The sequence below is a fragment of the Pleurodeles waltl genome, chromosome 10, assembly GCF_031143425.1.
Source record: "Pleurodeles waltl isolate 20211129_DDA chromosome 10, aPleWal1.hap1.20221129, whole genome shotgun sequence".
Classification (NCBI taxonomy): Eukaryota; Metazoa; Chordata; class Amphibia; order Caudata; family Salamandridae; genus Pleurodeles; species Pleurodeles waltl.
Window position 1 is genome coordinate 166,586,594 of NC_090449.1, and position 13,151 is coordinate 166,599,744.

The 13,151-nt window shown below is 42.8% G+C and overlaps 1 protein-coding gene across 3 annotated transcripts in view; it reads right to left on the bottom strand.

Moving 5' to 3' along the window:
- Positions 1–13,151, bottom strand: part of B9D1 (B9 domain containing 1) — a 409,768-nt gene that overhangs the window by 171,712 nt on the left and 224,905 nt on the right. Inside the window, exon 6 of one of the 3 annotated variants that reach the window (XM_069210126.1) lies at positions 6,017–6,169. The exons of 1 other annotated variant lie outside the window; for it this stretch is intronic. In XM_069210126.1, coding sequence (XP_069066227.1) covers positions 6,079–6,169 — 91 coding nt within the window. In that variant the 3' untranslated portion in view covers positions 6,017–6,078. Of the gene's footprint in view, positions 1–6,016; positions 6,170–13,151 lie in introns of those variants that run through there. One more of the 3 variants, XM_069210125.1, reaches the window with a different exon arrangement.

A 13,151-nucleotide genomic window follows, 5' to 3' on the forward strand; every position in this document is an offset into this window, starting at 1 on the left:
AGAAAAGACCTCTAGCCCAAAAGGTCGGAAAGTGTGGGCTAAAGGGGAACATAAATGTTAAAAACTGTGGGTTGGGGGGGAGGGGGGGCACTTGTGGCACTCCCTTGTAAAGTTGCCTGATAGAAGATTTGTAAGGGCCTAGGTAAAGGAATTGTGATCTATTACTCAAGAAATCTTTGATCTATTTTAAGACTGTTCCTGGAATACCACAGTCCTGCAGTCTTTGCAGGAGATGCTGGTGAGACACAGTATCAAAAGTGGCAGATAAGTCTAATAATAACAGCACTGCAGGAGTGTTTGAATCAAGGGCTAGCCTAATGTAATCAGTCACTGCCACTAAAGTAGTTTCTGAACTGTGGCAGACCGAAACCCAGATTGTGAGGGATTAAGAATGCCATGTCTCTCAAAATAAGAGGTTAATTGTTTATTGATAAGTGTTGCCAAAGTTTTACTTAGTAAAGGGAGAAAAGAGATAGGCCTACAATTGGATAGATCAGTAGCAGAGAAAGAAGACCCTTTTTCTGGATGGGTCTCATTTATGCTGTTTTCTATTCCTTCGGGAAATTTCCTGTGATAATTGACTGACTGAATAAAGAATAAATAGCCAGAGCTAGCGGCTCTGCAAGGAGGGCTGCAATTCTCCGCGGGCAGACATCGCTAGGAGAACCCAACCTTCCTTGTTTAAGCCATTTTATTACTTCTTCTGGGGTAAACATGGCAAACAACAACAAACTCTCAGTATTTAAAGGAAAGAGTTTAGGTAAGAGAGAATCTGAAAATGGATCCTAAATAGTATAATCGAAGTTAGCATAGATCTTATTTATTTTCTTTTCAAGATGGTCAGCTATAGAGTTGCATACGTGTTGAGACTTAGGTTGCAAGCCCACAGAATAGTGAAGTCCTTTTGGGCTTTATATAGAGCTCTAGAGTAATTACTTGGTGATAAAATTTGATGGGATATGGAAACTCTGCAAACACTTTTATTATTTCTGTGGCATGCCGTAAGCACAGATATTTATCTAGCTTTATCCGTAGGATCCTTAATAGCACACCAGTGTCCTTGTTTGCATCTAGTTTTTTTCTAAGTGAAGCTCCACAGAGTACGAAGTAACATGGGTTCTCTAACTAATATTGGGCCTTTTGCTTAGCGGGCGAGATGGTCAAAGGCAGAGACCATTGCTTTCTTACATTCATCAAGATTTTTATCCAAATCTGCAGATAGCCAGAATGAAGAAAGCTTGCATTCTTTGGAGAACGAGTTTGTATTTATTTTATACCAAGGTCTGAAATTGCACAAATTATGTGCCAGATCAACGTTTGGGAAGGGAGACAGGTAAGATTTGAAGCTTTAGTAAATATAAGATCTACCATATGATCAGCTACTTGGGTAGGCCTGGAATGATTCAGCTGAACCCCAAAGGCGTCCATGTCCATTAGGAGTTGAGAAACTTCTAGGTCAATACATTTTTCTTCATGATAGTTAAAATCTCCAAGTAAAAGAAATTATTGAGCAGTGAGAACATGCGGCGCCATATACTCTGTAAGTTTGTGCAAGAAGTCTCTTTTTGGACCGGGAGGTCTATAAAGTAGAGCACCTTTCCAGGAGACCTTTGGAGCTAGGTCCATCCTAAGTTTGCAGATCTCTCCCCAGTCAGTTACATCTTTGTCTATTAAAATGACCTTGACTGAGTTTTATGGGCAATTGCTATTCCACCCCCTAATTTCCCCTCCCTGTCAAGCTTTAGAATGTAGTAATCATCTGGAATTGCTAAATTAATGGGTGGAAGGGCTGCAGGGCACAGCCATGTTTCTGTAAAAAAAGGCGACAGCAGGAGCCTTAGAGGAAAGAAGGTCCCAGATTTCGACTGCATGCTTGGGAAAGGATCTAATGTTGCATAAAAAGCAATTCATGTAACTGACAACACACTGTGGAGGACTGGCACTTAGAGTCTTATTATGTGCAGGAGGATAACAATTCAAATAAATTGGTGAGCTAAATGTTTCAAGCCGGCTATTTGGGTACAATGGTTAGGGGTGTTATGGCAACATGAAGATGTACATATCTGACAGACCCCCAGACCCTCCAGGATAGACTGAAATACGTTTAAGCAATGAGACAGAATAGTTCCTAGCATTAGGGCAGAGCATGTTAAATGCTAGGAAATTCTCAGTGTAGTCATCCCAGGCCCTGGAGGCGTGTTCTGATCCCAGATACCACAGTCATGTGTGTGTGTGTTAGGGAAAGAGGGGGAGGGGGCTACAGACATTTGTTTGTGACAGTGCAAACAAGGTTTCAACCATGTAATTTTGAAAAGATAACATATTTCCCCTTCACACTACTAAAAATGAGAATAAAATAAAATGTAAGATGAGAGGTGACACTCTGGACCTGCCTCTGATTGTGCAGAAAGGAACTGAAACACCAGTGCACTGCTAATATGAGCTCCATTCATCACTCCTCGAGCAGAACGATGTTGGTGCAGAGCCACACAATCCCACCTACTAGTGTGCAGGAGTAGCGATTTTGATTACCAGATCTGTGCAAATATTCACAAGGTGCGGAATCTGCAGATAGAACTATCCACCAGAATGATGTACTGATATCTGCATACCCCAATCGGAAGTCCCACTTCTGCAGATGCCTAAAATACGATCAGTGAGAGCTGATTGTGCACACAAAAATGTAAGGTTCCTGGAGGAAAAAAAAAGAGGCATAGACTAGGTTAGACACCAACTTAATACAGAGAAATAAGGAGAAAAAAAACCATGCTGATATAATAAGTTGTTTTTTGCTGGTGGAGAAGTGTAGCCCTTTTGGAACATTAGATAATTGTATAAGAGAAACAGCTATCTTCAAACAAAAGACCATTTGACACTACTACACCCCAGCATCAAGGACGAACAAGGTGATGACCATGTTACAATAAAAAAACAAAGAGAAGAATATGATCCTGCACCAATATAATAATTGTTTGGATTATGTTTTGTGTTACTCAGGGACCTAACGAATTGCATATTGTTAGAAATTGGGTTTCTGGTTGGCAGAGGCATGCACACGGACAAGGAGAAACGGCAATAATAGTCAGGGTAAGTCAGATACACGCCATAAATTAAATTGTGCTCATCCTCTGGTAGCTTGGCACAGAGCAGTCAGGCTTAACTTAAAAGGAAATGTGTAAAGTATTTGTGCAACACGACATACAGTAACACAATGAAAACTACACAAAAAGACTCTATACCAGGTTAGAAAAACAGATTATGATTTTAGAAATAAATCAAGACCAAAACATCAAAAAACCAATTCGCTCCTGCTCCCTCCCGACCAGCCCCGGATGAGCCATCAGGATGCGGATGGGCACTCAGACACACCTAATCTTCCTTTGTGTGTGGCTGTCTAGAGTGAATGCACAAAGTCAAGAGTGAATGCACAAAGTCAAGCTGTCACCTAGCACAGATGTGTACTGGCGACAGGCTGGAGGCACACAGAGCTTTAGAGCAGAGAAATACCAACTTTCTAAAAGTGGCATTTGTGAAATAGTACTGTTGAATCCAACCTTGTCAGCAAAGAGGTTTTATCATTACCATTCCAATAATATGACACAAGACAGAGCTACTCCTCAATCATGAATTCCAACAGCTTAATAGTTTAATAAGTAATTCCTAATGTTAACCTATGAGAGGAGTAGTCCTCAGAGAAGTGAAAAACAAATGAAGGTGTTTTTCACTACTAGGACAAACAAAACTTAAAAGTACATATCCTACCTTTTACTTACACAACAACTTCCCTATGAGCTACCTAGGGCCTACCTTATGGTTGGTTTATATGTAATAAAAAAGGGTTAATTTAAGGCTTGGCAAAGGGTTTTAAATATTAAGTCAATATGGCAGAAAAACTGCACATACAGGCCCTGAAGTGGCAGGCCTGAGACATGTTTACAGGGCTACTCATGTGGGTGGCACAATCATGGCTGCAGACCCACTAGCAGCATTCAATTTATAGGCCTGGACACAGGTAGTGCTCTCTACTAGTGACTTACAGATAAATTCAATATCCCAATAGTGGATAAACCAATGTTACCATGTTTACGGGAGAAGCACATGCCCTTTAGCACTGGTCAGCAGTAGTAAAGTGCTCAGAGTCCTAAGGCCAACAAAATGAATCAGCAAAAAGAGAAGGTAACCAGGCAAAAAGTTTGGGGGAAGACCACCCTAAGGTTGACAAGCCTAACACGTCATCATACAAAATGCACCAAATGCCATGTACTGCTGAAAGGACAGGTATAAAAAGATGTCAATATACTATTTTGGTGCAGTGAGTGAAAACAGAAAAATCTGCAGGAAGTACTGCAGCAACCACCTAAAGACCAGCAAGCAGTGATTGTTTTTGTTTATTTGACTGTTTTTCCCGGTCCTTGAATTAATGTTTCTTTCCGCCTGTTTATGCTCCTCACACTGGCATATCTTTGTGCTGAAAGAAGTCGTCAAAGATGTCACCTCATTAGTGCCAGTTTAACAACCAAATAGATTAATAAGCAACCCAAAGATAACCAGTTAACCTCTGTGATGGGCCTTCCTCTGAGCACAAACACGTCCCCACAGTTTCAATAATTTTTAATCCGTTCGAGCTAGAAAAAGTTTTTTTTGTTAAAATCTGCAGTTTATGCAACATGATGGATTATGTGGCAAGTCCATAACTATTTAAAGGAAAAGAAGACGATGGCTGCAGAATCATATAATTTTTTAGTAACCCAGATATGTGACTATAGGCCACACCATCGACACGATCACAAGGATGCCCAGCTGTGTTACCGCTTTGTCACTGTTTTAGGTGTGACGGGTTCGGTTTCATACTGGAAACTAGATGGAGGCCGACAACTCATTTCACGTAAACTTCCATAACAAAATGAACATTTGTGTAGAAATCCGACTGCCAAGAATATCCTCAGAATTCAACCAATGTCTTGCAGGTGAAATGCTCTCCTCTGTTAAAGCAAAGTAGTCTTTTAGTGACGCCACTCTGAGTTTTCCTGGATCCAGAAAATGGTACTCGAAGGCGAAGTGGAGAAAAAGGTGTTCCACACCAGATTCAGAGATTCAAAAGGCAACCATACGGTGGCAATGCTACATAAAACAATTTAACGTTATGCTGTTTCTGTAGAGAAGTAGCACAATGAACCCGAAAAGATTAAAACTGTGCAAAATAAACAGATAATAAATGCCAAACAGGCTACTGTGAACCGTGAACATCAAAATGAGCACGACTCAAATTCGGACGTCAAGGTTATTGCACTTCGACTGACTCAAAGCTTATGAAAATGTAGAAATAAGCTTAAGAGAGGAAAGCATGCCAGCTGTTAGTGCTTTGAAGGATTTACTGCAGATAATCCCCAACTCTCTCTGGCCCAGTCTCTTTAAACCCCAGAAGATGAACCACCTAACTAAGGCAAAGCAGTCAGGCAGATACACATGCGATTGTTCTATTTCGCGAGTCGTGCTCGGCTGTGTTCTAGAGCCATTTTAAGGATCCATCAAGGTTGACATGCTGAGTTTTGCAGACGCAGTCTTGCATCAAAGGAGGAATGTTATCGGATCTCGGCATCCTCATTGTGGGGTAGGGGCGTACAAGTCAATAACACAGGGCTTCAAGGAAAGATGCCACTTCTGCTGCCTGAGCTCCCCGGCAAGCTGTTCCTACCTCTAGATTCCGAATCAAACATCCTGACAGCTCGCGGCCGTGGTCTGATGGCCGTGCTCGGCGGCCAGTGACCACAGCTAACAAACAAACATTGATTTTCTCGATCTCCCCATTGCCTCGGAGAGGTATCTAACAGCACTAGGACTATCAGAAATGAAAATACACACGGGGAAAAAAATCAATAACCACTGGATGGTATAAATGACTAGACAGGCAGAGACCACTTACGGAAAAAAATGATCTGTGAAGATGCCACTCACAAGAACAAAGCTTCCATCAAAGAACAACAGTAACAGTGACATACATGCTTCTAAAAAGAAAGTTTTATTTTGCAGCCTTGTGGATTTGTAGTGCTATGGATGACTGCGGTTATGAACACCCAGCTAAAGCGTGCTCGTTTTTGTGATATCAGATGGACGAAAACCCGTGAGATCCGCGCTGGGCGTTGCTAGGCATGACTGCTGTGCAGTATATCTGAAAGTAAAAAACAAAAAAAAGCGGATAAAACAAGGTCAAGGTTGAACGTGTCAGTGCTTTTTCTTTCAGCCATGCTGCACACAGCTATAAAACATTGACAAAGCCAACAGATCTTCTGGATTTGTCAATGCTTTTTTTATTTTCTAGAGGGAGGCGGCTAAAAAAGCAACAACCAGGAGGTGGCCATGGGGAGGCAGTCAGTAGGGATGGGGCAAGCAACGGGGGGATATGGTCATGCAAGCAATGAAGGGGGAGGGGGACAGGGCAAGCACCAACAGGGTAGGAGGTAAGGGTATGGAGCCAGCCATGAATAGGAGCAGGACGTGGATGGACCCAGCAGGAACAGGAGAAGTGGAATGGGTGAAGCAACAACACAGGAGGGGAATGTGGAGAGGGGAACAGGATAAGCAACAATGAAAGCGCAACAACGTGAGAGGGGAAGCCAAACTTGGTAACCAACGAATGGAAGGCGTGGGGTGGGAGGGAGGGAGGAGGAAGTAGCAAAAGCCGGGGAGGGAAGGGGATCAGGCCAATCTACAACATGTGAGGGGAGAGGAAGAGGGGGCAGGCAAGCAATGCACGAGGAGAGGGAGGGAGTAAATAGTGACGCGGAATGGGACAGGGATGAAGAGAGAGGATGCCCTGAAAATACTTGCAGTGCGTGCTCCACAAAGAAGAAAAATGGTATGGCCTGTCATTGTATAGCACGGGATAGTATAATATGGCCTGTCATTATTTGGTATAGTATGGTATACTATGGCCTGTCATTGTAAAGTATGGTTCACTACATTAAGGTATGCCCTGTCATTGTGTAGTATGGCATGACCTATCATTGTATGTTATGTTATACTATGGTCTGTTATTGTATAGTATGGTATGCCCTGTCATTGTGTAGTATGGCCTGTCAATGTATAGGATTGAATGGTTTGGTGTGGACTGTTATTTTAAAGTATGTTATGCTATGGTCTGTAGTATGGTGTAGTATGGTATGGTATGGAGTGTCATTGTAGAGTATGGAAGTGTCTGATATGGTATGGCCTGTTACTGTGTAGTATGGTCTTGTATTTTATGGTATGGCCTGCCATTGTAGAGTATGTTCGGATGGCATGACTATAGTAAGACCTGCCATCATAAAGTACCAGACAGTATGTCCTGCCACAGTATGGTATGGCCGTCATTATATGGTATAGCCTGCCATTGTATAGTGTGGTATAACCTGTGATTGGATAGTAGGGTATGGTAAGGGCTGTCATCGTATAGCATGGTACAGAATGGTATGACATAGTTTCTCATTGTAATGTATGGTATGGTGTGGCCTGGCCCTGAATAGTGTAGTATGGTTTGGACTGTTGTATAAAATAGTATGTTATGGTATGGTATGTTATGTTATGTTTGACCTGTCATTGAATAGTATGTAGGGGTGGGCAATAAATTCAGACCCGCCAGAGGAGTTTGCAGAATTTTGGCCACTCCACGTTATGCAGTAACAGAGTTCTGGCCAAATTCTGCACTCCGCGTCCTGGTGCGTTTTTTTTTTGTGTACAGCTCGACAGTTGGCATCCCCAACACAATTTTCAGGCACTAGGAGGGCACTAGGAGAGATTTTCCCAAACCAGGCAGTCAGAGGTGGCCGTTCGCATTGGGAAAACTGCCACTCAAGTAGAAAATCTACTCAACTGGCAGCAAGACCAACTCGAGCAGCAGCACAAACTGGTGGGCTGCGTGATGCCATTTGAGCTAATTTCATTGTGCGGAAAAAGCTTCAGCCACAAAAAATCAGTGCAACATACTGATTTCCGCTCGCTCACGGAATCTTGCAGAGGCTTTTTGTAACTTCGCAGAATTCCGAAGGAAACTCTGCAAGTTCTGCCTGTCCCTAATAGTATAGTATGGCTTAGTATGGTAGAGGCTGTCATTGTATGGTATGGTATTACCTGTCATTGTATAGTATGGTATGACTCGTCACTGTATATTATGGTATGGCACAGCCCAATATTGTATAGTGTAGTGCTATGGTATGGTCTGTCATTGTATAATTTGGAATGGTATGGACAGTATGGTATGGCCTGTTATTGTCAGGTATGGTCTTTCATTTTATGGTATGGCTTGTCACGGAATACCATGAAATAAAATAGGCTGTCATTTCAGAGCATAGTATGGTATGGTTTGTCACTGTATAGTATGGTATGGTCTGGCACTGTAGAGTATGGTATGTTATGGTTTGGCTTGTTATAGCCTGTCATTTTATAATATGGCACAGTGTGGTTTGTAATTGTATGGTATGGTATGGCCTGCTGCTGTATAGTATGGGATGGAATAGTATGTTATGGACTGTCACTGTATAGAATGGTGTGGCTTTTCACTATATAGATTGGTACAGTATACTGTGGTCTGTCATTATTAAGTATGGTATAGTATGTCATTGTATAGTATGGTACGGCCTCTCATGTTTTAGTATGGTATGGCATGACCTATCATTGTATATGGTATGGTCTGACATAGTATATGATATGTTTAGTAATTGTATGGCACAGTATAGTACGGCATGGCTTGTATTTGTATAGTATAGTATGGTATATTATGGTATAGTAAGGTAATGCCTGCCATTGTATAGTATGTACAGTACGATGTAGTATGGCTTGTCATTGTTCAATATAGTATGGTCATCTATTGCATAATATGGTATGGCCTGCAACAGCTCGTAACAAAACCAGGAGCATGACAACTTAAAAAACACATACTCTTACAAAGTACTGCAAGTAGCACAAAAAAAAATAGGAAAGCTGTAGCAGAGGAAGGACACTCCCCCCAAAAAAAACATAAGCAGTACTTGGTCCATGCTCCAGGGACTGGGGAAACACCTCACAGAAACTTGCTGATCTAACAGGAGCCAACAAATAAGGCCGAGAATGAAGCCAATGAATAGTAAGCGATGGGAGGGCTCCAAGCTCCCGTTAACCTAACTAAGGGGGTCATTACGACCTCAGCGGTCTTGTAAAAAGACCGCCGAGGCCGCAGGAGACAGAATACCGCCATTGCTGGCGGTATTCCTGGCTCCCTATTATGACATTTCCGCTGGGCCAGCGGACGGTAACAGTGTTACCGTCCGCTGGCCCAGCGGAAATGTCACATCAACATTGCTGCCGGCTCGTAATAGAGCCGGTGGCAATGCTGATGTGCAGCGGGTGCAGTAGCACCCGTCACACATTTCACTGCCTGAAATTCGGGCAGTGAAATGCGCAACGGGGCTATGCCTGGGGGCCCCTGCACTGCCCATGCCAAGTGCATGGGCAGTGCAGGGGCCCCCCAAGTCCCCTTACCGCCAGCCTTTCAATGGCGGTGTGTACCGCCACGGACAGGCTGGCGGTCGGGGACTCATAATCCCCAGGGCAGCGGTGCTTGCACCGCTGCCCTGGGGATTATGACCACCAGGCGGAATCCTGGCGGGATATTGGAGGGGCCGGCGGTATGGCTGTGGCAATTCCGCCACGGTCATAATTGCTGGCGGTACACCGCCAGCCTGTTGGCGGTGTTACCGCCACCTTACCGCCGGCCGCCAGGGTCGTAATGAACCCCTAAATGTTTTGCGAACAATATCGGATGTGCTGTCTCAGAAGACCTAAAAGACTGGCTGCACATGGCTCTTACACCAAACAAACTGGCCTAGCAGGAAATGTATAGTAGCTGGAGTGGGACAAGACTGTGGAAAGAAACAATGTCTAATCTGAAGGAAAAGGATAGAGGACTTTACCTAACTAATATTAAACCAGCCCTTTCGCCCACAAAACAACCTATCTCCAACCGAGCCCACAATGCAAAGATCTATATGGAAAGTGCTGTGGCAGATTGGGGAAACAGCAGCAGCAGGTGGTCCATAAAATGTACTTAATGGGAAACTGCAAACATGTGGCTGTAAGCGCTAACAGGCACTTTCAAAGCCAATAGGTCTCGACTTTGTGACCTACTGGTTTGCCAATACCTTTGAGCCATACTGCACAGCTTCCCTATTGCTGAGCAACATGGCTACATAAAAAAAGTGTGTCTCCAAAATTCTGCAGCAGTGTTTTTTTTTCCCTTTTTATGTTACTGCTCCAACCCGGATCAGCAAATTAAAAAAAATGCACAGAAGTGTATATATATATATATATATATATATATATATATATATATATATATATATACACACATACAGGCGGTGTGGATCACGACGGGACACAGAAGCAACATAGCAGGAGGGGGAAGGAACACGGGGGTCACAACATGGAGGGTTCACGAGGGTGGGGAAGCAACGCAGAGGGCGCAGGTGAGCAAAGGGTGAGAATGAGAGCATGATGGAGCGAGAGAGAAAAGCAAACAGGTGCGAGAGCAAAGTGGCGTCACTAGAGTGGAGAAGCCGATGGGCGAGAAAGCGGTGCCAATTCCGGTAGCACACAAAGACACGTGCATCACGGAGGAGGCAGGGGAGAGCAACATGAGCAACAATACGTTTTATTGCCATTTTGCATTGCATTTATGTACGTAGTGTTCTTGATTTCCACTTTACTCTTTCACCACGGCGTTGTTCCTTTCCCTGGTTACTGTTTTCCTTAACCTTTGAGGTTTCGTGGTTATACCCGTGCCATTTTGTGATCACTCATGTAAACATTTTTGTAATTTTGCGTTTTTTCATTGTAACATTGACCTGGAGGTATTGAGTATGGCATCTTGTATCACTGAATCAGCTTTATTTTATTATATGCAAATATCACATTTATGTTGTAAGTATTCTAAATACCTTTTTAGTGTACAGTGACCTCTTGTTTTCTTATTCGGCTCAGTTTGGTGTGATGCTTCTTTTCAGCATTATATTTTGTCCCATATCTTTCAGTTGTAACAATGCATCAGGAGTGTACCTGAAAATATCATTTTTTTTGTTTCATTTCTTACGTTCTCCCTCCAAATCACATTTTATTATGATTTGATGTTTCTTGTTTTATTCTGAGCACACCTACAGTTGAGTTACTTGCTTATCTCACGGACTTTTTCGATCTCTAGCTTTACTGGCGACTTTCGGTTTTAAGTTCACTTTTACAGCCCTATGACTACCTTCAATTTTGATGATAATTTTGAAGTGCCTTCACAATGTCTTAATATTTGTTTCAGATTCTACGTTTAGCAGGTATCTCCTTTGCATGATAAATCACGTTAGTTGACTCACTTCATATTCTGACGCACTTCCGGGGTGTCTTAACGCTTACGGGTTTATTGCATGATTCTATTTTAAGTTTGACTTTCTTTTTGGCTTGTTTTGCTTCAAACTCTCCTTTCTGGTGTACATTTTCTACCTGTTTTTACTACTTATCTCTGATATTATTGCATTTCTTTTCCGACAGATGTAACCTCATAATATTTTGTCTGGGTTGTTTTCTTTGTTTTTTTTTTTCCTCTACCTGCTCTTTTCTTGTCGCTTTAATACATATATTTCTTGCATTACATTGTTTTTTCTTTATTTCATCCTAATGATCATGTCTGTCAATTTTAGCAATTATTTCTTGGCCCTGATGTAGTGTCCTTTGTTGCAATACATGTGTTGGCCTGAAACTATAAAGATTGCTTGACAGACAAACAACCTATTTGTTTAAGATGTTTTGAGCAGCAATTCAAATTAATAAAACAAAATATTATGCAACCTTCCTTTTTTGTGGACATTAATTATATTACTCAAGACTTCAAAAACACATTTTGTTTTTGTCTTCGCCACTCTACTCTACACCACTGGACTCTTCGCCACTGCACGCTACACCACTCCAGTCTAGGCCACACCAATCTACTCTGCACAACTCCACTCTACAACACTACACTCTATGCCAATGCACTTTACTCTGTGACACTCAAATCAATACCCTTGCACTCTACGCAATCCACTGTATGCCACTCTAGTATACTATACACCATTGCACTCTGCTACTGCATTCTTTGCTACTGCACTCTACTCTGCATCACTGTACTCCATGCCACTGCTCTCTACACCACTCCACACCATTGCACGGACACTCTACTCTGCAACACTGCACTCTAAGCAACTCTACTCTGCACTACTCCACGCCACTGCATTATATGCATTATACTCTACTCTGCATCACTCTATTCTTTTCTACTCTGCACCACTATGTCAATTGCCTCTACTCTGCGCCACTGCCCTCTGCATCACTCAACTCTCTGCCACTCCACTCTATGCCACTGCACTCTACTATACACCACTCTAATCTACACTACTACATTCTGCAACCCTTCATTCTAAGCTGCTGAAGAACAAGTTTCTTAGCTCAGGTAACACCTTATCTGGCAGAGACAATATCTAGTGGCAGATTCCTTTCAGATTTCAATGCCACTGAACTCAATGCCACTGCACTGTACACCACTATACTCTGCAAGCACTTGGTGCCACTGCACTCTACACCAGCCCACTCTACTCTACACCACCCCAGAGTATGTCACTCTATGCGACTCCAAACAATGCCACACCAATACATAATGCTCTCCGCCACGCCACTCTACAACATTCTACTCCACTCTTTGCCATTCCCATCTACACCACCCTCCTTTATGCCACTAAATTTGAGCCATGCTGAACAGCAGCCACGCTGGTGAACAACATGGCTAACACACAATTGCAAAGCCAATAGCTCTTGCATATGCAAGACCTATTGGATTTGCCGTTGCTTCTTTTGGAGTTCAACTCGGACTGCACGAGTATTGTGCTATTTTATTAATACGGTCTGATTTTACTGTTTATTTTTATTCTGACATTGGGAGGAGGGAGCAGCTAAAAATCTTTTTGGGGCCAAGTTTACAAGTATAGGTGCCATTTTTTGTAGTGCACGCTCTAGTTGTTGCGTTTTTGAAACAATTTGATGGGCCACGCTGCGTGGATGCGTGCAGCGGGTGCACTGAAGGCGCGTCTATGGCATGCCCGTCTGCACCCGTCAGTGGCAGCCAT